A 19,580-nucleotide genomic window follows, 5' to 3' on the forward strand; every position below is an offset into this window, starting at 1 on the left:
TTTTAGATAATCTCATATGTTCGTTTAATTTGACTAGCACTGGAGAAAAAGAGCCTTTCACTTCTATACGTGTAGTCTGGCTTACTCCAGTAGCCAACAACAAGAGCTGCTATGGATTTTTTTTTTTTTTTTTTTTTCCCTTTCTGGCCTGAATGAACTGCATGGGCCCATGTCCTGTCATCATGAAGATTGCCAGTCTTAGCTTAGAAATAAGGCATGGAAGAGGCCTGAAGAGAAGTTTATGTCTTACCTTTGGAAAAATGCAAGGTGATGGTGTGGGCACTGGGAAGATGACTGGTTCTGCCTCTCCTGCCTCGGCCCCCCTGTGATCTGAAGCTGCCTGTTTGCTGTAGGATGCTGCCCCTGCAGCAGAATAAGTGAAACGAAGCACGTGAAGACTCCTCAGAAACTTGAGAGTAAAGTTTGGTCACCGAGTTAGGTCTTTGGTGGAAGGTGGACTTTGCACAGAAATGGCTGAGGGGTGCTTGTATCTTCTGATGCTGTCAAATCATGAGGGCAACTGAAGGGAAAAGGATTCAGAAAATAGGCAACAAAGAACAAATAGACAGTAATAACATCTTCAGTCTCTGCAGCTGTGAGTGGATAATGTAGCTAAGTGCTTAAAAAAGGTCTTCTATTTCATTAAACCCCCCTAAATTTCAGTGTATTCTAAACCATAACTATTTTAACTGGAATTTTTTGGGCAGCTTCATCCTGTGGTAACACTGTTCATGACTACTTATAGATTTGCCAGTGAGACCTTCACGTTTAGGAGCTCTCCCTACTGTATTGCTGCTTTCTGGAAAACTTTCAGCTGGTTCTTATGGTTGGAAACTGGTACATTCCTGACTTCTGTGCTGTTGCAGCCTTTCTGGAGAGGGAGTCTTGAGAGCTGCATCTGCGTTCTGAGCACCCCAGGAGTCGTTCAGGGTCATCTTTTAAAAAGATTGCCACAAATACAGAAATAGAATAACATGGTGTTTGCCAGTTAGCCTGGGAACACCCTGACTGTGAACCTAGAATAAGATAAAGTACAGGAAACTCTGTGCAATTCAGACAGACCGCTCAATTACAATGGTTTTAATGATAAATAAAAGGAAATGACCATGATAATGTCTTGCCCTGTAGTTACGATTCAGTCCAAGAAGTTTGTGTCTTTCTGCATATCTCAGCTGTCAAGATGTTTGTCTACGTAGTTGTGAATTCAGATCTTAGCACACTCCCTGTAGCCCTAGATTTGTCCTTGGAGAAGAGGACTTTTCTGCCTTCTTCTAAGCTTCCATTTGGATTCAGCATGTTCACCCTTCTTCCCTGCCAATCCTGACTGTTGTCCAGATAACCCACTCAGGCAAAGCTAATGTATTATTTCCTCTCATACTTTTAGACATGCTAAAGCAGCCTTGAGCATTTATATATCTGTATCTATCTATCCATATATGGTATTTTTATTTATATATGTATATATAAAAAATTGTGTGTGCATGTCCCTTCAGCTTCTGTGCAGTAAAATTTTTCACATCTATGATCAGTGTAACTAATGAAAGAGTAATATGTGATGCTGCAAGTATTGTAATTAATGATTATTCAGTCACAAGAGTACACATCAATAGGGTATTGTATAAACGATGCTTTTTATAGTAAAATTTTGTGATAAATTTTATTATAAGCTTATGTGCTTATAGCTTGCAGTAAAAGGTCCAATGTGGTATTCCTATAACGTTTAATAACCATTTGAATCTGTAACAAGTAAATACAGGTGGTCTTTTAGTGTAAAACATGATCAGATAAGATATCAACAAATACTTAGTGTCAGTTACAGAAATTGATGTAAAATAACGGTACCCTCGCTCAAGGTTTTCTTAACCTCATTGAAAAGCCTAAGTGCTCTTAAAAGATGTTTGCACTAATGTGGAATTTTCTTTTTTAACTATAGTTAGAACTAACTTTCAGCTACTTGGAAATCCAAGGAGTAACTTCCAGTAAACCAGGTCAGGTGAGTGTATTCTAGATAAAAGATACTTGTTTAGTCATTGCTAAATCTGTTCCAGTCACGGAGGTAATGCTCTAACATGCAGGTGTCCCCATCCGGTGAGCACACTGTACGTTTGCATTCTTACATTCATGGTGCTTTAAAGTCTTAACAATAATTATAAGAATTTAAAGAGTCAATTTTAGGAATGTGTTGTGCAGGTGGGATGATGACAAGAAATAAATTTTTTTCCTAGTTCAATATGGTACAAATTTTCATTTGTCTCGTGAGTATTTTTTTTCAGAGGTGGTAAAACAATGGTGGCTGGTATGTAATCATCACCACACAAGTTTGAATGGCTTCTGTGCTGTATTCTTTCATGGTGAAGCCAAAAGCTACTGCTTACATTGCAGGCAGAAATGGTTTGCTTCCAACTATTCTTTGTGCCATTATTGAATAAAACACAAAATATATTTGGCAGCAAGTTATGTGCCCCAAAAAAGTGAATGTCAAAGAGAAGATGCTGAAAAGAAGAATGCCTTTAATACATTTTTCATTCAGAAGATGAATGTGTTGACAAGATTTGACAGTTCAGTTGTATCAAAGTCTTCATGTGTTTCATGTGTGTTTGGCTTTTAAAGAGCTTTTTAAAAATAGGAGCGTCTGACACTTTATTTGAACTCTGAAAAGCTCTTACTGTGTTTAACATGTCATCTTTTTAACCTGGCTTTTGAAGCTTTCCTTAAAAGAGAAAAAAAAAAGGTCCAGATGTTTACTATTTTAATGGGGAGACATTTAGTAAATTCTGTGTATGTTTTTGTGGCTTTATTTAAGATACTAAAATGCCATGGTAGCTAATGCTAATTATTCCTGGAGGCATAGACAATCACTGTTGTAGCAGCGTTTACAAGGGATTTTCAGCAGCCTCACTTAGCATACCATTTTCCTAAAATATTTTTTAAGGTTTTGCATGTTTACATTCATTTGTGTTTTAAATGTGTAAGGCTTATAGCTGAAGGCAGGCAGAATCCTAGATTATTGCTTGCGGGGCAAATGGTATTGTTGCCATTTTCCCGCAAACAGCATGTTATATCCGTGATACCTGAAGGACGTAGTCTTGTGCTAGGCGTCTCGCAGAAAGCCATGAAGAGCTTCCCACTGTGAGATAAGTGAGCAAATGGATAGAGTAATATAGGGAAATGTTGTGTTAATATTGGCGATGATGAACAACAGTAGTAACTTGCCCACTCACTCATTCATCTCCAGGGAGTGACAGCAACAGGTTCAGAAAGGAGTTGAATTGGTGGGAAAAGGTGTGAAGATTCTTAGTGTGCTTTTGGAATAATACAGCCTCTTCGAGAGTTATCCTGGTGATGACCCTAGACATGAACTGGGAAACAAAAGAGCCCTGGGAACCAGTTTCAATTAAAAACAATATTCTGTAGCATACTACCCAGTGTCCCCTCTTGTACTGTCTATCTACTCTTCTTACTTAGTCCTAATGTTAGCTTCTTACTGTGTATGCACAGCTCCTCGTCTAAAAGAGCTTGACTCAGGCTGTGCTAAATATTCACACTGGAGAAGACAAACATTACATTGCTTCCTGTGATGCAGCTGAAAGCAGCAGCAGACCTGATGTGTCAGTCATACAGTAGTCTGATTTGATTCTGAACACTCAATATATTAACAGAGATGGGTTGCAAAAGGCTTTATTTTTCCCCCTCGCTGAAGCACCTATCCACCAGACAGCGGGACAGTTACGTTAGTTACTGAGTTACTGCTTTATCTGAACCTAGACCATATATTGCCGTAACATTTTCTTAAACGGCATAGATCAAAGCATTAGAGCTTTTCCAGAGGATTACAGCCATTAAATACTTTTACTTTTTGTTGGAGGAAGCAGGCCCTGCTCATTCAGTAGTTTCCTCCCAGGCTGCGCTCGCTTCTCCTGGTGTTCTGGGATGTGTTTCAAAAGAGGACAATGCTGTGAAAAGTTCCTGGTTTTCAGAGTGTCAGCTGAGGTCAAGATCCTTTGAAACTTTTATTCCCGTGGGAAGCAGGGCACAGTTAGGAAAAGCAAAGTTTGAGTATGGGGGTCTTGTACATTCAAGAACAACTTTCAGAAACTTCACCTGGAGCATTGTCGTGTCATGTCTTAAAGAATAACAGATTCCTACTGGCATGCAAAGCATTCAGCTGGCATTCAAAATGATCTGCTTTTTAAATGGACATGAATTACATGATACCCAGTTCCTGCCCTCATGCCTCTTATTTACAGTTGATTATGGAAACTGAGAAATGCAGCATCTCCATGAAGATGGCATCCTCGGAGGATGTGAACGAGGTGTTGGCGCACATTGGGACCTGCCTCAGGAAAATATTCCCTGGACTCTCGCCAGTGTAAGTGTCTTTTAGGGCACATCTAGCGGCAACAGACTGCGTGGGAAGGGTGACAAGCCACCACTTTTTGTCTGCGGGTCTCCCCACCGTGACCTCAGAAATACACTGGGTATGAGAAACACCTTGAGGCAAGCACTAAGCTTTTATGCAGGTATATGACAGAACCAGGAGGCAGTGCAGAGCACAGGTAGGCTCTGCATGCTCTGAAGGGTCAAAAGAGCTTTTGTTTTGAAGGGGCGATGCAGGTATTTTGAGTCTTAAGTTTTCATTTTACCTTATTGCCTCTCCAAACTTCAGGTATAGCTTAGGTTCTGGCTTTTTGTTGTAATTTACTCCTTTCCCCATAAACAGCTGTGATATTCAATGGGTTGTTTTGTTTTGTTTTTTCCCTAGAAGTAAAATCTGAATTGGGAGAGGAGGGAAAAGTTCTGTTTACTTTCAGCATTTGTGAAATGATGCACATGATGGGGAGCCTTGTTCTTCAAAACTGAACCCTGGGCAGTCTTGTCATATACTTTCCATGGTGTAACTGGCTCCTTGGATCATACATCTCCTTCTCTGGCCTTTTTGCTCTGCTTCTTTATGCATTGTTCTTGCTTTTGTTTTTTTGTTTTTTTTTTCTTGTATCTGTGCCTCTGAATTTTATCATCTTGCAGCAATTCTCAGTAGTTTTTCTTAATTTTATTTTATTTCTTCTCTCTGTCCTTGCCTCATCTTCATCACTCTCTACCAGATCATGCAGCTCTACTATTACTCTCTTCAGCTCCTGGTTTTCAGCAATATTAGAGAAAGTGGACTGTGTAAAAGAATTTCCCAGGACACGTTGATCTTTCTAAGATCTTTTGTAACAGACATTAGATGTGAATGGTCAGGCTAAATTTACATGTTTTATTTTGGGTGCATGTCTTTATTATTCACCTTTCCTGTAGGTGGAGTAGGAAATCAAGTTCATAAACTCCGGCTGGCAGTTTCTTTTTTTTACTTCCAGTTTATCTCTGTGGCAGTATTATTAACTGCCTTAATGGAGATCAAGCTCTTCCTTCAAAAAGCACACATATGAGTGAATATTTGTGAGCAGGTTTGCCATAAAACCTCAGTAACGATGTGATAAACATAGGCAAAAAGAGTTGAGTGAAGAGGGCTGCAAGGCTGTGCGTGTTTGTCTGGGCGTCTGTGAAGGCCTTGAGACCTATACATGTTTTCTCTGGGCTTTCTTGAGCACATTGCTGGAGCATTTGGTGTAGCTGTATGGAGAGCTTGGTTCCCGGGAAAGAAATCTAATTTCTCGCTCTCCTCTCAGATGGCATTACTTTCCAAAATGAAGGCATTGGAGTTATGCAGATCATATAAGACCAGAACAAGCAAAAAGGGGGAAAGAGGTTTCTCCCATTAATATATTTCATTAATTCTTTCCCTCTGTTTTATGGAATTCTGCAGTTTATGAGGCAGTCCTGTCATTCAGAAAAACAGATAGTTTCATTTCTTAAAAGGTAGGAAGGGATTGTGTTTTTGTTTAGGGGAGGAAGAACACTACCAAATTACAAAGATTGGAGCTGGGTTATCTAGAGTGCAGCCTAGAGGCCACATGTAGCTACTCAGCATGCTCTGTGGCTCTCTGCACCATAGTGCTTTTACTGCATAAAAGCACTGGATAAACAGCAGCAGTTTCAGGGTAACCAGTAATACCATGTCTCTCCTGTGTTTTGGGCATCCTTGTGTTAATCGAGGGCCACAAGTCTCCTTAGCTTGAGTGACCCTGCCATAGAAAAGGGCTCAGTTGCTCCAGTAGTCACAGGGTTAGTCATGAGAAAGAAAGAAGAGACAAATAAATGTTACTCCTGCTGGGTGGCATCACGGTAGAGAAGTAAGTTGTATTAAAGATGGTATTTCTTCTTATACACTCATTTAAAGTTGTACTTGAAATAAAGAAGATTTATGAGTTTAAAAATACTTTCAAAGTCATGAATGATTTTTTTTCCCCCTTTTTGCATCTAGGAGGATTCTGAAAAAAGTAACTATGGAGCCTTCAGAAAGACTGGCTAATCTCCAGGCCCTGTGGGACAGTCAGACAGTGGCAGAACTTGGTCCTTGTGGTGAGAATGAATTTAAAGGCTCAAATATAAAAGGGCTGGCATTGCAGTGTCAGGAAGTTTAATTCTATTTCTGGCAGAAGCTTGTAAAGATGTAATCAGTTTTAAGGTGTAATTACTATGGAGCAGACTTCTGATTGGTAGGTGAAGGCACTATTTTAAGCTTTCTTGCAACCTGCAAGGCAAAGATAGGATAGTCTCAGTTTCTTTCAGCAGAACAATGGACAGCCTTCTGAGAGAAAAAGAGAGTGAGTTTTGAAAGACTGGATCTTTAAGTATAAGTACTAAAGTATCCTTTTAGATGTATGTTTGTTTGCTTGTTTTATTATGTATGTTAAATACGCTCTTGGGTTGTTTTTAGGAGGCTTTTCGCAGATGTATGCCTGTGTTTGTGATTGGCTTGGATTTCCCTATAGAGAAGAAGTACAGTGGGTAAGTACATGTCTTGTTCTGGAGCTCTTTTCAGCTAACTGTACAAATTATGAAAGAGCAGGTAAATCATAGTACTTGGAAAAAAACAACAGTTCTGTAAAGATGTATTTGGTTATATATTTTTAACAGGATGTCGATACGATTTATCTGACACAAGATACCAGAGAGTTGAATTTGCAAGACTTCAGCCACCTTGACCACAGGTAAACAATATGTAGTAATCATGCTAATATTTTGCAGACTTTCCTGGTTCCCCCTCACAATAGTGTTCACCTGCCCTTGCTAAAGTGGGATGGTCCCATAGCTGTTACTTGAATGTGTAGACCTCTGAAATGACCATCTGAAGCATTTTTAGTTTTCAGCACAAAGCTGCTGGTTTTGTACTAAAGCCCCATGGAGAGCACATTTCATTGAGGAGCCTGAGAAGATAAATATATTTTGCTATTGGAAGCACTCCAGAAAGTTAGCAGATAGATACTTTTCCTGTGATGGCAGATATAAGAGCTTAAATTCAGCAGAGAAAACATGCAACTACATCTGGTGGGCAAAGCAAAAAAGGAAACTATGCAGTCTTTACTTATGCAGAATCTTTTTCTCATGGTGTACACAGTAAAGGAAATCATTTTTGTCAGCACGTCAGTAGAAGGTTTAAGTTGTTCAACTGAATCCCAGCCAGTAGTTTCTCTACTTACAATAGATGCTATCAAAAATGTGTACTTCCAGAAGGGAACTAATTGAGGGTAATTTTACTATGAGATGCTGAAACTTAGCTAAGTGTTGTATTTGGTTTACTGAGTTTAGCTTGCTGAGAAAATTGGATTTTAAGGAAGTTGAATCTGAAGATACTTAAGTAGGAGGAAACCGGAGGAAGTCTTAACGAAAATCCATCATTATACAAGGAAAACGACAAATTTAAGAAACTGTGAATAAGATAGAGAAAGCATTTGTTTCTTTGGGAAAGCCCAGCGGAAGAATTAAGAATCTGTCAGAGGTACAATGGTAAAATATTATAACAGGAAGGTTGAACCTGGAGGTAGGTAAATAAGAGTATTTTGCCACAGCATTCTTTGCAGCTTTAAGCTATCTAGTACGTAAACTCACAAAACCCCCCACTCAAATACTTACTCAGCTTCTGTGATGGGTTTTCACAGTCTGCACTGAATCCCATGGGAAAGTTACTAAGCTGTACCTGTGTTGGCTAATTCAGAAGTAGCTCGAACAAGACTACAGGGCTGCAACTAGTGCATGACGGATGTAGCCAAAGACTGTTTGATTGGTTAAGCCTTGCTGAGAGAAGATAAGGAAGGGAATACTCTTCAGCACAAGCAAATGTGGGACAAGAACATAAGAATGCTTTAAACATATTGCAGGGTGGAAGTGCTGAGAAGGCTATAGGGCATTCTGGAGAAAGTGACGTACGGATACCCAGCTTCAATAGAAATTAAATGTTTGAACAATTTATTGGGAGTGAAAAATATTACTTATTAGGAAAGAGTAGATAGAAGTGTTTTAAGTATTTAGAATATCTCAGCTGGTTCAAATGAGTTGGCTTTCGGAAAATGGAATAATGGGTTTGTTGCTTCACGGAAGCTTTTCATTGAAGTATACCTTACAAAATTGACATCACTGAGGAAATATATTTGTGGTGTTAACAAAAGTCTTTATTAAATGTCTCACGATTGTGTAAGTCCAAAGATTCAAAACAATTTTAGAGCCATTTACATGCCATGGAATCCATCTTGTGATGAGAGTTTCTATGTGTTGAAGACTGAACTGAGAAAAAGGTTTTGGATTGAAATTTCAAGAAAACTAATTTTTTTAGGAAGCCAAAACCTTATGTTATTCATTAAAAATACAAATTAGGATCTGAGATCCCAGTCAATTCAAGAATGTATGCAAGTGTTTTGTGATATATTTAGCACAGTGAAAATGATATAAATTAACAATATGCCATCATGCTTTGGATTGTGAGAAACTGTTGTATATCTTGTCCACCTAATTTTTGGGATTGCTGAAACTATATACTTCATGTTGTGGAGTAGCTCTGAAGTGAGGTAGAATGGGTACACCAGTTCTCTAGATACAGGGGCTATGCACTGCAAAAATAAACAATTTGTGTTTTTCCTAGTAAAGCATTTCTGTTAGAGGTCAAGGTAAGGTGGCGTGAATGATAGACGAATTTAAGTTCTCACAGCGTCTGACAGAGTGCATAGCATAGCTTGCCACATGGGAACATGACTTCTGAGGTTTTATCTGAAGTTACATTGTGCTGTGAACCATGTAATTGTTTAACAACATAAAAAAAAGACTCAAAATGAACAGGGCTTATTTAACTCAGTAGCGTAATTTTCATCTCTGTAGCATATGTTTTAACATATTTGGACATTCAAAAAATTATCAGAAAAGTGTGATTCGTTAGATGTTTTTCTTCGCACTGTTTAAATTTCTTGCCATCTTAAATACACTGGGGGACAGAGACGTTGAAAAAACATGAAGGCATTAGTGAAGCTTGAATGTTGTTGAAGCTTGGAAAGATTTTCTGCATTCTGGAAGAACAGAATCTGTTTTCATTTTAAGATGGCACAGATACACATTTTGTAGACCTTACTTTATTCTGGATGATAGTTTAGTAAACAAGCTAATAAATATAAGCAACTCAGTATAACTCCATGAGGGAAAGTTATGAGAAGGCCCTGCTTCTGGAAATGGTAGTTAGCATTCTTTCATAGCGTATTGCAAAAGAATTGAGATCATTGTTAGTACCACATTTAGAATTTAATAGAATAAAGTGAATAAAGCAGTATATAATTTTGAAAACTCAGTAACAAGTGCAATGAGGTTAGGCAAGCTCAAAGCAAGAGGAGTAGAGGTAAATTCCTAAAGGACCGTCATTGGTCAGAAGCATCTTCAAAAATTTGAACAAAATTAAAAAAAGACTAAACTATATAGTTTCTCCTTAAAGTCAGATGATAGAATCTGATAAAGGGAATTTTCTAGATAGTAGGGCTACTGCAGAATGGGCAGAGGTTCCACTGTCTTCAGGCACGTGGGGAGGGCGGGGTGTGTATGTGTGTGGGGGTTAGCAGTTGGTGTTACTGAAGTGTGCCAGTATCTGTTCTTGTCTAGGGTTTGAACAAACAGGCCTTGAATACTGCAGAAGACTAAACTATTTAAAGATGAGAATTTGCAAATCAGCTGGGTCGATTTGTTTTAAAATATTCCTGTCCTGCTGCAGCAATGTTTCTTTAACTTCTTGAAAGTGTGATGGTTTTCCCACTAATTCTGAGCACCCCCTGTCTGTCCTTCAGCCGTTTCCCTCTGAGGCCTGGGGAGGAGAGGGGAGACAGGGATGGCCTCAGGCAAGTTCTGCCTGTAGCCACTCTCCCGCCCAGAAGGTACTGAGCTCTTGCCAGCCTCCAAGCTGGCTTACCAGCTCCCTGGTAGTGTAAACGCTTGCAGCCAGGGATCCCCGATCGTTGTCCCTCTGTTCCTTTGGAGGAACTGGTGCTGCTGCTGACGGATGAAATACATCTGCTGGTGGTGCCTTCTGTCTCTCTTGGGGGTGGTGGTCCACAGCGTGAACAGCTCTGCTCCACCAGTGTGATGGTGGTACTTGCAGCCTGTCCAACGTTTGCTCTGCAGCATTCACGACCAGCTGCGGCTGACTGGTTACCACTGGGTGGATAAACCAAAATTACACCTGAAAAATGACACTCATGTTCATTCCACTTCCCTCTTGCCAGTGCCTTTGCCTTGGACATCAAAGCTACTAATTCATTACTTTCTTACTGATCGCTCCAGGGGAAGGCAGAGGAGGAACAAACCTCTGTGTGGACATTCCTTACTCCACAGCAAGGTTCCTGCCTGCCCAGCCTAAGAGCAAAATAACTCTGGGTTGGTCCCGTCCCCCCCCCAGCATTTCACTAGTCAGTTACTGCTTTACATGGAGATAAAGCGTGTGTGCGGAGCAACAAAAACAACATGGTGGACGGAAATAAATCTATACACTTCATGAAGCTGATAAGACTCTACTGTGCCAGTGGAAATGAATTCACGAGACTTGATGTGTGCTGTGAAGAAGATGGAAAACAGGCTTAATCCTTGAAGGGTGCCACACACTAGTTCCTCTGCAGGAGTGTGAAAATGGTCTATTTGTGTGAGCTTAGCAGTTGGTGGGCTGCAGTCTTCTGCTGCAAAATGCCACACCTTCTTACTGTTACCTTAGTGATGGGCTTGTACTTCCAAATCTAGCAACTGCAGTTCCCAATATAGCCTGCTGAAGACTTGCCCATATCGTGTTGCCTTGTCTCCTGGCTTTCCTATGTGTTTAACAACCACCCTGAAGTGTCTAAATGTTCGTGGAGGAAAAGTGAAGGAGAGGAAGAAGGAAAAGAAGATGCGAGAAGGGTGCTGCTTGTTTAGTACAGATCCATGCCTACCTGCATATGTCCTGAATGAAAAGCTGGGGGGAGGGTGGGGTGTGGGACTAGCTTATAAAAAACAATACTTTTAAATTCCTCTCTGCAACAACTGAGGCTCGGATGGCACTGTTTTGCTGGTCAGATAAGTTCATGTGTGTTACAGCTCTTCTATAAAGACAAGGGCTTTCTAAGAAAAGTCCAAGTGTAGGTGTATAGATGTATTTAATATGTTGTGTCAAAATGATCCAAGTGCTGCGCTGCTAAATAGTATGCTAGTGCTTGATGGATGATTCTACTGGGGATGGACGTGACATTTATCAACGTCTGTTATTGGAGAAACTTAACAGAGGAAGAGCAGATCACGTTAAGAGGCTTGGAATGAAGAAAACGAGAATAATTTAGAATTTCATTTCTGAAATCCTTTTTACAATTAAGGAGGGTTTGTGCTGAAAGTCGCATTATCCTTTTGCAGGTCTCCTGCTTCCTGGGGGAATTTAACTATAGAGATCAGACAAGGAGGTGTTCTCTAGAAGCATTCAGTCATGGAATTATATTAAATCATCAGACTGCCAAAAAGCTTTTTAGCGTTATGCTCAATTATAATTAGAGGGGATTAAGAAGCTTAAATATGTCACAGGCTGAAGAAAAAGTAATGCTAAAAGTAGGAATGGCAGCCCAGACAAATTCCTGGTTTAAAAATTCATGCTAGAATGGATGTCAGTTGGCCAGTCAAAAATTTGTATTAAAATACGAGACAGACACACAGCTGCTGGTGATGCTCGTTTTTTAGAATGCAGAGCTTTCTGTAATGGGGATGGTAGGCAATTAGCATTGCAAAAGCATGGGGAATTAGATGTGGAAGAACACTTAAGAGATTGTTTCAAATGACCAAAGCCAACAGTTATATGAAATGTGTGTAAAAGTGTTTTTCTTTTTCTAGAGACTTAATACCTATAGTTGCTGCTCTGGAGTATAATCAGTGGTTTACAAAGCTGTCCTCCAAGGATCTGAAATTAGTAAGTAATAAATTGAAACAGTATACCTGCTCCTACCAGGCTGTGCTGTGTTTTAGAGGGTGCTATTACATTTTTCAAGTTGAACTTTTTTAGGCAAGTGCAACTGGGCAATCTATTGAAATTTTTTTTCCCCTTATATCAGGAAAATATAAACCGTTGGATAGTTAATTCATGCCATAGAAACACTGCCGAGAGTCAGATCTTGCCAAAATTTCAAGTGAACAAAGTTTGAAAACTTTGTTGGGCAATAACAGTAGCCCATAAAACTACTTCATTAGGCATTACTAGCTCCTTCAAACAATATTGGGTGACTAAATAGGAAACTAACTGTAAAGCAGTCAGAAATCTCAGTTGCTTTTTGGAGGTGGAAAGAAAATATCAGGATTCTGGTTTTTTCTCACATATAAAGCAGGTTTTTCCTCTTAATTTTCATTGCAACTTGATGAATTTTTCTCCCAGTTGTCTGAAGCTAACCCTGTGTAGTAATAAGTATGTAGTGATGTGTAGCATTGGTATTCTTTCACATCAGTTTTCTTTCTGAAAAGCAAAAAGGGGGCAAATCTAAACAAGTTGGACTACTGAAGAAGGGGCCAAGAAAATCAGTAATTAGGTGACTTTTCAAATATATCAAAATATACTATTTCTTCTGAACTTGAAAGTTTATAGTCACAGGTGGAGTTAGTGGTTTGAGAAATTGCTTTCACACTTGCATCCAGAAGCTTTTGTCCTTAAAAATGAAGGTTGAGTCTCATCTTTAAATTGATGCAATTTGATTGATCTGAAAATGCTCTTACTGCATTCCAAGCTATCATTTTCCATGAAAATTCAGTAGAAACTAGCTTATGTGATTCTTGACAGAAGAGTAGGCAAAAAACTTTTCTTTCTTGCTGGGACATCTTACTCGAAATTATGCATGGAATGAAACTGGGGGTATTTTTAATCCTGTTGTAGTTCGCTGTTAAAGTCACCATTGTTAAAAGGTACAATGCAACTAATCAGTTTCTGCTTCAATGAAATGAGATAGTTTGCTTAGTTAGAAGACTGGCCGGTGTGGCTTGCTTAGAAAAAGAACTGGCCGTATTATCTGTCTGACATATTTTTATGTGAAAGTTTTTTGGAATTCTTAGCAACTTTTCTGTGGAAAGCAAATAAACTTTGTCAACCTTGAAAATGCACCAATTCCTTAAAAAACCACCCCACAACAACAAACAAACCAAAAAACTTTATCTTCCACACATTCTATTTTCAGTCAAAAACACCAGGAAAACTTAAATTATCGGACAGTAGATCTGTGTCATAGGAACACTGCTGAGGGGTCAGTATGAGGTCAGACATATCCGGAGGCCATTGAACGCTTTGTGCTTCGTGAGTCCCACTCTGACATGTGTTTGATAGATGGTATCCATAGTGTTTTTACAGCAAATGCATGAAACTTTCCACTTGCAATCACACTGCTTGTAGAAGCATTGTGATAATATTCTGAATTATTGAAATATGGAAGGCAAAGATAGAATTGGGAAGATGGCTGAGTTGACAGTCTTTAGAAAAAAATGTCACCTTTACTGCATAAAGGATTAATAAGATTTTATGTGTGTGGTAGATGAGGTTTTTTCTTTTTAGGAGATTCAATTAGTTTAAAATTTAAAAAATCCTAGAAAATGTCAGAGTGTCATTAGAGACACAGATGTCCCAGGTATGAATGTCACCTTTTTTTAAAGGCAGATAACAGAATAGTTTCAGCACTTCCTGATCATAACCGAAATTCAGCTTTGGACTTCACATGAATGTTGGTGGAAAAAAAAAAAAGGACAAATCCAGAAGCAAAATAAAAGATTGCAAAAAAAGGTGATGAGGTACGGAGGTCACTGATTGGCTTTTGAACTATTAAAGTTTTTTCTCTCTATTTGAATGAGCACAGCAAACAAACTCTTCTGTTATCATGTTTTGTTCATGGTACTTGCAAATGTCCATGCAAATTCTAGAGTCCAACAACAGTAAGATCATAAGATGGGATTTACTTCTATGTAGGTTGGGAGAATTCATATTGAAATACACGGACCCTTAAGCACTAGTCCTTAGCAGTCTTTGGAGGACCTGTAGCTAGAGTGCTTTTGCTCTTGGGGGTTTTTTTTTTGTTTTTTTTTGTCTGCCTTATAACATCTTTCTTTGTGTTTAGTTGTCATTTCTGGTCAGGCTTTATTCTCCTTTGGCCTAGTTACCACTTTCTTCTGAAGGATTAGCATGCATGTGAACAAGATTTCTTTAAAAATTAAGTGAGCATTTTTTCTGAATCACAGGGTTTGGCTTTTTTACTGTCATTACAAAAATTCTGCCCCCAAGATTAGGTGGCTTGCTTCATAAATGACTCACTTTTAGTCTGCCTCTCACTTCTCTGAACCTTTCCAGAAGTCCTGTGTTGCCATCTGACTCTCTGTCTGGGATGTTCCTGGTGGATGATTTTAATTTATTTTTGTATTATTTATATATTTATGTATATATGACAAAAAGCTGATCACGGCCTGGATCCCATTACGATGTACAGCTTATAACTCAGTAACCATCTGTTCTGTGTTTGTGTTCTTTAATGCTGTTCTGTCTTTTCTGTGGCAGTCCACTGATGTCTGTGAGCAGATACTGCGAGTGGTGAGTAGGTCCAATCGATTGGAAGAACTGGTATTAGAGAATGCCGGGCTTAGAACGTAAGTAATTCCTTTGAAATGTTCGATTAGTTACTGCTTACTCCCAGCAAAAAGGATGTGTGATGTGTGTTAGCCAGAATAAGCATTAAAAAAAATAATTGTGCTTGATGTCTGCCTTTTTCTGAAGAGCCTGTAGTCACAAGTTTGTCATCAGGTTTTTCGGAGGTTCCTTATGTACAAGAAATCCCTTTAAACTGATGGTTTTTAAAATTCTGCCTGGAGAGTTGGGTTAACTGGAGCAAAATGGATCGGATAAGGGCATAAGCCCTAAATTAACTCACACTTCCTCTCCAAATACGGTTGCCTATAGAAGTATGAACACCTTCTTGTCATTTAAAAAACAGTGTTTGAGGTTTTGTTAAAAAAGCATATTATTCTATCTTGCGTAACAGATTATAGTTTCATTCCCAAGAGAGCTGGTTTTATCTTCTTGTGGATTGCAATTAGCAACTTTTTTAAAGCAAGAAAATAGATAATTAAGCTTAATGCCTTGCCGTAGCCTTAAATGAAAGGTACATAGAGGTAAGCCATACAATTTAATCCTTGCATATGTTTTAAATACAGTAGGTTGTAGTTACTAGATATTTGCTTTTTTTCCCTTCACAGGAAATAGAAGCAAAGTTCAAGGTACAAACTAGCCCAGTTGGAAGTATTTGTAGCTTGTTTTAGTGTTAGAGTAGCATCCAAGACCATGTGGACAAGATAAAGTCTAGCGCTAATGAATTTTTATGTTAATAAAAAAAGCAGTGGAAAGTTGGGAGAAGCAGAACACTATACTGAATTAAAAATAAAGGAGGAAACAAGCACAGGGAAAATATTTGGTGTGCTTTGCATTGTCTCCTCTTCCATTGTTTGGGTCTTTTTCCCCTTTTTAAAATGGGTTTTGTATTGAAATACCTTTAAAAGGAAATTGCCTAAATGACACAGGAAACTTGAGCTGGAGTTTGGAGTTACATCCAAACTTTCTGATCACTAGTGCATTGCCGTTAATAGCTGTCATTTCAAACATAAGCGCCTGATTTTAATCTCATTTTTCTTGCGGTACGTGCAATGAAATCCAGTGGTAATCATGAATGTTAAAAGATATATTGACTACCTTTGCACATTGCCTACCTTAACTTACCACAGTTGGATTAACTGGTTTCGGTTTTAACAGGACGTGACAGATAATCAGCCTGTGACTTTGGTTTTCATGTCTCCATGTACATGCCTTGGTGTGTATCTGCTCTGATCAGCATTGTCTGTCTGTTTTTGTCACGGACGCATTTGTCAGTTTTGCCAGTTATATCTGCATGCTAGGAGGAAATCCTGTTGTTACTGGGTATCTTCACTTCACATAGCTTATAGACCAGTCATTTTTAATGAACTGTGACAGACTGCTGGACCAGGGTTAAGAAAGAGCTACCAAGAGCAATGCTTTGAGAAATAACCTGAGCAGCTGCAAGAGCATATTTCCTCCTGCAGCAGAGTCAGTTTAAGACAATTCTTTTCTACCTCCAGCCACTCATTTCTGTGATTTAGGCATGGCCCCATAAACACTTGTCTTCCTCCCAGCTGATGAGACAGCAGACTATAGTGCAGTAGTAGTTGCAAGGAGCCAGGACTAGGGAAGTGTGGACTTGCTGTTGGGGAAAACAGGTTGTCAGATGAAACTCCCTGTCTGGTAAGATTTGTGCCAGTTTAGATGCTCTTTAAAATTTTATCCCCATTGCCATTTCTTTAACAGATGTAAAGGGTGCAGTCTAGATTATTTTGGATGGCTTTAATGCATAAAGCAAAGACTAATGTTTTGCTAAGTGTTCGGATGCTAACTAAGGTAGGCGATATCCAGATTTCAGGGAAAGGAGAATAGTACAGGACAACCTGAAAAGAGAGTTACATCCCTGAGGTGCTTTAGAGGAATGGGGCAGTATGCGATAACCAGAATATTCATTTCCATGAAACTGTGAGATGGAGTCTTCAGTCTGCAAAGGCCTGTTTGTAGGAGCTGGTGAAAATGATCCATTTGTTGCGCTTACGTACTCTCTGAAAGCTGGCACGCAGAACGTCCCTACCGCCTTCCGCACTGTCCTCTGCAGCCCTGTTCCAAAGGGAGTGGCCAGCTATGACAGAGGGGGAACAACAGAGGTGCCTGCTGCTGGTACCTGAACGGCCTTTGACAGTGACGTTGCATCTCATCTTCCCCTGCTGGATGGGCTCTGAATGTCCTTAGACCTAACTGTGTTAGTTCCTCCCACACACATCCTCTTTTTTTCTGTTACAGGGATGTTGTCTGTGGTATTCTTACCCTTGGTGCGATGTCCTTACTCTGCCCTACGTGTAGTTAAATTGAGTCTTTTTGGGGCTTTACCTCTGAGCCTGAATGTCCTCAGTTCAGGCAAGCATGGCTGTGCAATGCATACAGAGCGAGTTTGATGCTTTATAGAAATTGTCAGGCTTACATTGCATGCTGTGTGCCTGAATTGTGCAGCCAAAAAAGCCAATAAATTTTAGGACTTGAAACAAGGAGTGGACAAAGGAGGGGAAGGGCTGTTGCCCAGTTAGCAGAGCTCAGGTGCCTCTGTTTGTGGTAGAGGCTGCGCAGGGAGTGGGGCAGTTATATTAGTTTTTCCCAAAATGAGCCTTGGAGCCCCGTGCACCCTACATAAATAATCCAGTGCTTTCTGGTGGCGGTTGATTTACTGTGCCTTTGCTAAGTAGTTCACACACACCCCAGTCGTCCACAAAGTTCTGGTAATCCTGCCTATATTGGTGGCAAAAGCTGGAGCAGAGTTTGTAAACAAGCGTGGAGGTGTAGGCAGAACACTATAATGACAAGAATCTGTTAGGGATAAAGGAAGAGGAGAAAACTCCCCATGAAGAAAGGGGGTTTTGTTTGTTTTTTAATTCAAAACCTCATTTTTCTTGGCTGGACATAAGGAGCTTGATTCAGTTGCCTAAACACAGGTATCTAGTACCATTTGAAATGCTGGAGGGTATCCACAGAGTGTTGGCAAATGTAACTGAGGACCTACAGGAGATATGTAGTCTTCTGCAGCAGCAGCTGGTAGCAAAGCAGGATACCCTGAGGCCTGTCAGGTGGCACAGACTGAAGCCCAGAATTTATTTTGTTGAGTGTATTCACATGCTGCTTGTACCTTAGGAAGAGAATACGTTTTTCCTAAAGGCAGCACAGCATCATGCATTTGCAGCACTGGAACCTGGTCTACCCCCAGGGGTCCGTCTAAGGACATGGGGTTTCAAAGGGAAACTAAACTTCCCTGCAATGTTTGTACTCAAGTAGACCTTGCAACAACAGATAACCAAAAGCTATTGAGACTATTGTTGTCCAGCCTCCACTCTTTTCCAGAGACTGGAAGAGGATGCTACCTCCAATGCTATTCTCAGCACACAGGCTGATCACTTTTATGGTAGGCAGGATCTGTCCTGAGGAAAACGGGCAGTGTTAATTAGCACTTTTCTAGCAATGTAGCTGGTAGTTCTCCACCACTGTCCTACAGGAGGTAAGATATTGTACTGCAAGGCAGAGAGAGAAAGAAGCTCTGTGGAGGAAGCTCAAGGGATATACTTGATTTCTACCTCAGTATCTAACTTAGGTGAAGTAAGAACATTGAAATTATAGTCTCAGTTTAACAAAAGCACACGGAAGGGCTAGTCCCTTAACATATGAAAGCTTCCCAGTAGGTACAAGGACAGAGGATTGCAACAACAGATAACCAAAAGCTATTGAGACTATTGTTGTCCAGCCTCCACTCTTTTCCAGAGACTGGAAGAGGATGCTACCTCCAATGCTATTCTCAGCACACAGGCTGATCACTTTTATGGTAGGCAGGATCTGTCCTGAGGAAAAACGGGCAGGGTAATTAGCACTTTTCTAGCAATGTAGCTGGTTGGTAGTTCACCACTGTCCTACAGGAGGTAAGATATTGTACTGCAAGGCAGAGAGAGAAAGAAGCTCTGTGGAGGAAGCTCAAGGGATATACTTGATTTCTACCTCAGTATCTAACTTAGGTGAAGTAAGAACATTGAAATTATAGTCTCAGTTTAACAAAAGCACACGGAAGGGCTAGTCCCTTAACATATGAAAGCTTCCCAGTAGGTACAAGGACAGAGGATTTGTCTTAGAGCTGGTAGCAGCCAACAGCATTGTGACTTAATGCAAGGAACATGTCTCCACCTGAGTCTGACAGTGTGGTTGTGTAGGAAAACCCAAGCTAGCTTTGAACTTAGTGCTGTGGGTGGTGGTAGTCCAGCTGCAGCAAAATGCTCTGAGATGGGGCAGCGTTCCCTTGCCTTTCAAGTGGATTTGAAACAGAGGTAGGTCATGCTACTACAGCTACCTACCATAGCTGGTTAAAGTTAGTTCAAAGCTATCTCTGCTACGTGGCCTGGCTGTTGTGGGCATTATAGAACTGATATACCACCGTCTCTCTTGGGACATGTTGGTAGGACTGTGGTCAGCCAGTTACGTACTTCGATGCTTCTCACTGTCAAAACAAGCAAAAAAAGGCCAGTTCATCAGTGTGCTGCTGTTCTTTGAGAGTGTTATTCCT

The 19,580-nt window shown here is 40.0% G+C and overlaps 1 protein-coding gene across 1 annotated transcript in view; it reads left to right on the forward strand.

Moving 5' to 3' along the window:
* Positions 1–19,580, forward strand: part of LRRC16A (leucine rich repeat containing 16A) — a 222,900-nt gene that overhangs the window by 106,657 nt on the left and 96,663 nt on the right. The window contains exons 4-10 of the mRNA XM_009324940.1: positions 1,934–1,993; positions 4,248–4,369; positions 6,365–6,462; positions 6,821–6,891; positions 7,021–7,094; positions 12,253–12,328; positions 14,939–15,027. Of these exons, the coding sequence (XP_009323215.1) occupies positions 1,934–1,993; positions 4,248–4,369; positions 6,365–6,462; positions 6,821–6,891; positions 7,021–7,094; positions 12,253–12,328; positions 14,939–15,027 (590 nt within the window). The remainder of the gene's footprint in view (positions 1–1,933; positions 1,994–4,247; positions 4,370–6,364; positions 6,463–6,820; positions 6,892–7,020; positions 7,095–12,252; positions 12,329–14,938; positions 15,028–19,580) is intronic.

This window comes from Pygoscelis adeliae, unplaced genomic scaffold (genome assembly GCF_000699105.1).
Source record: "Pygoscelis adeliae isolate BGI_AS28 unplaced genomic scaffold, ASM69910v1 Scaffold135, whole genome shotgun sequence".
Lineage (NCBI taxonomy): Eukaryota > Metazoa > Chordata > Aves > Sphenisciformes > Spheniscidae > Pygoscelis > Pygoscelis adeliae.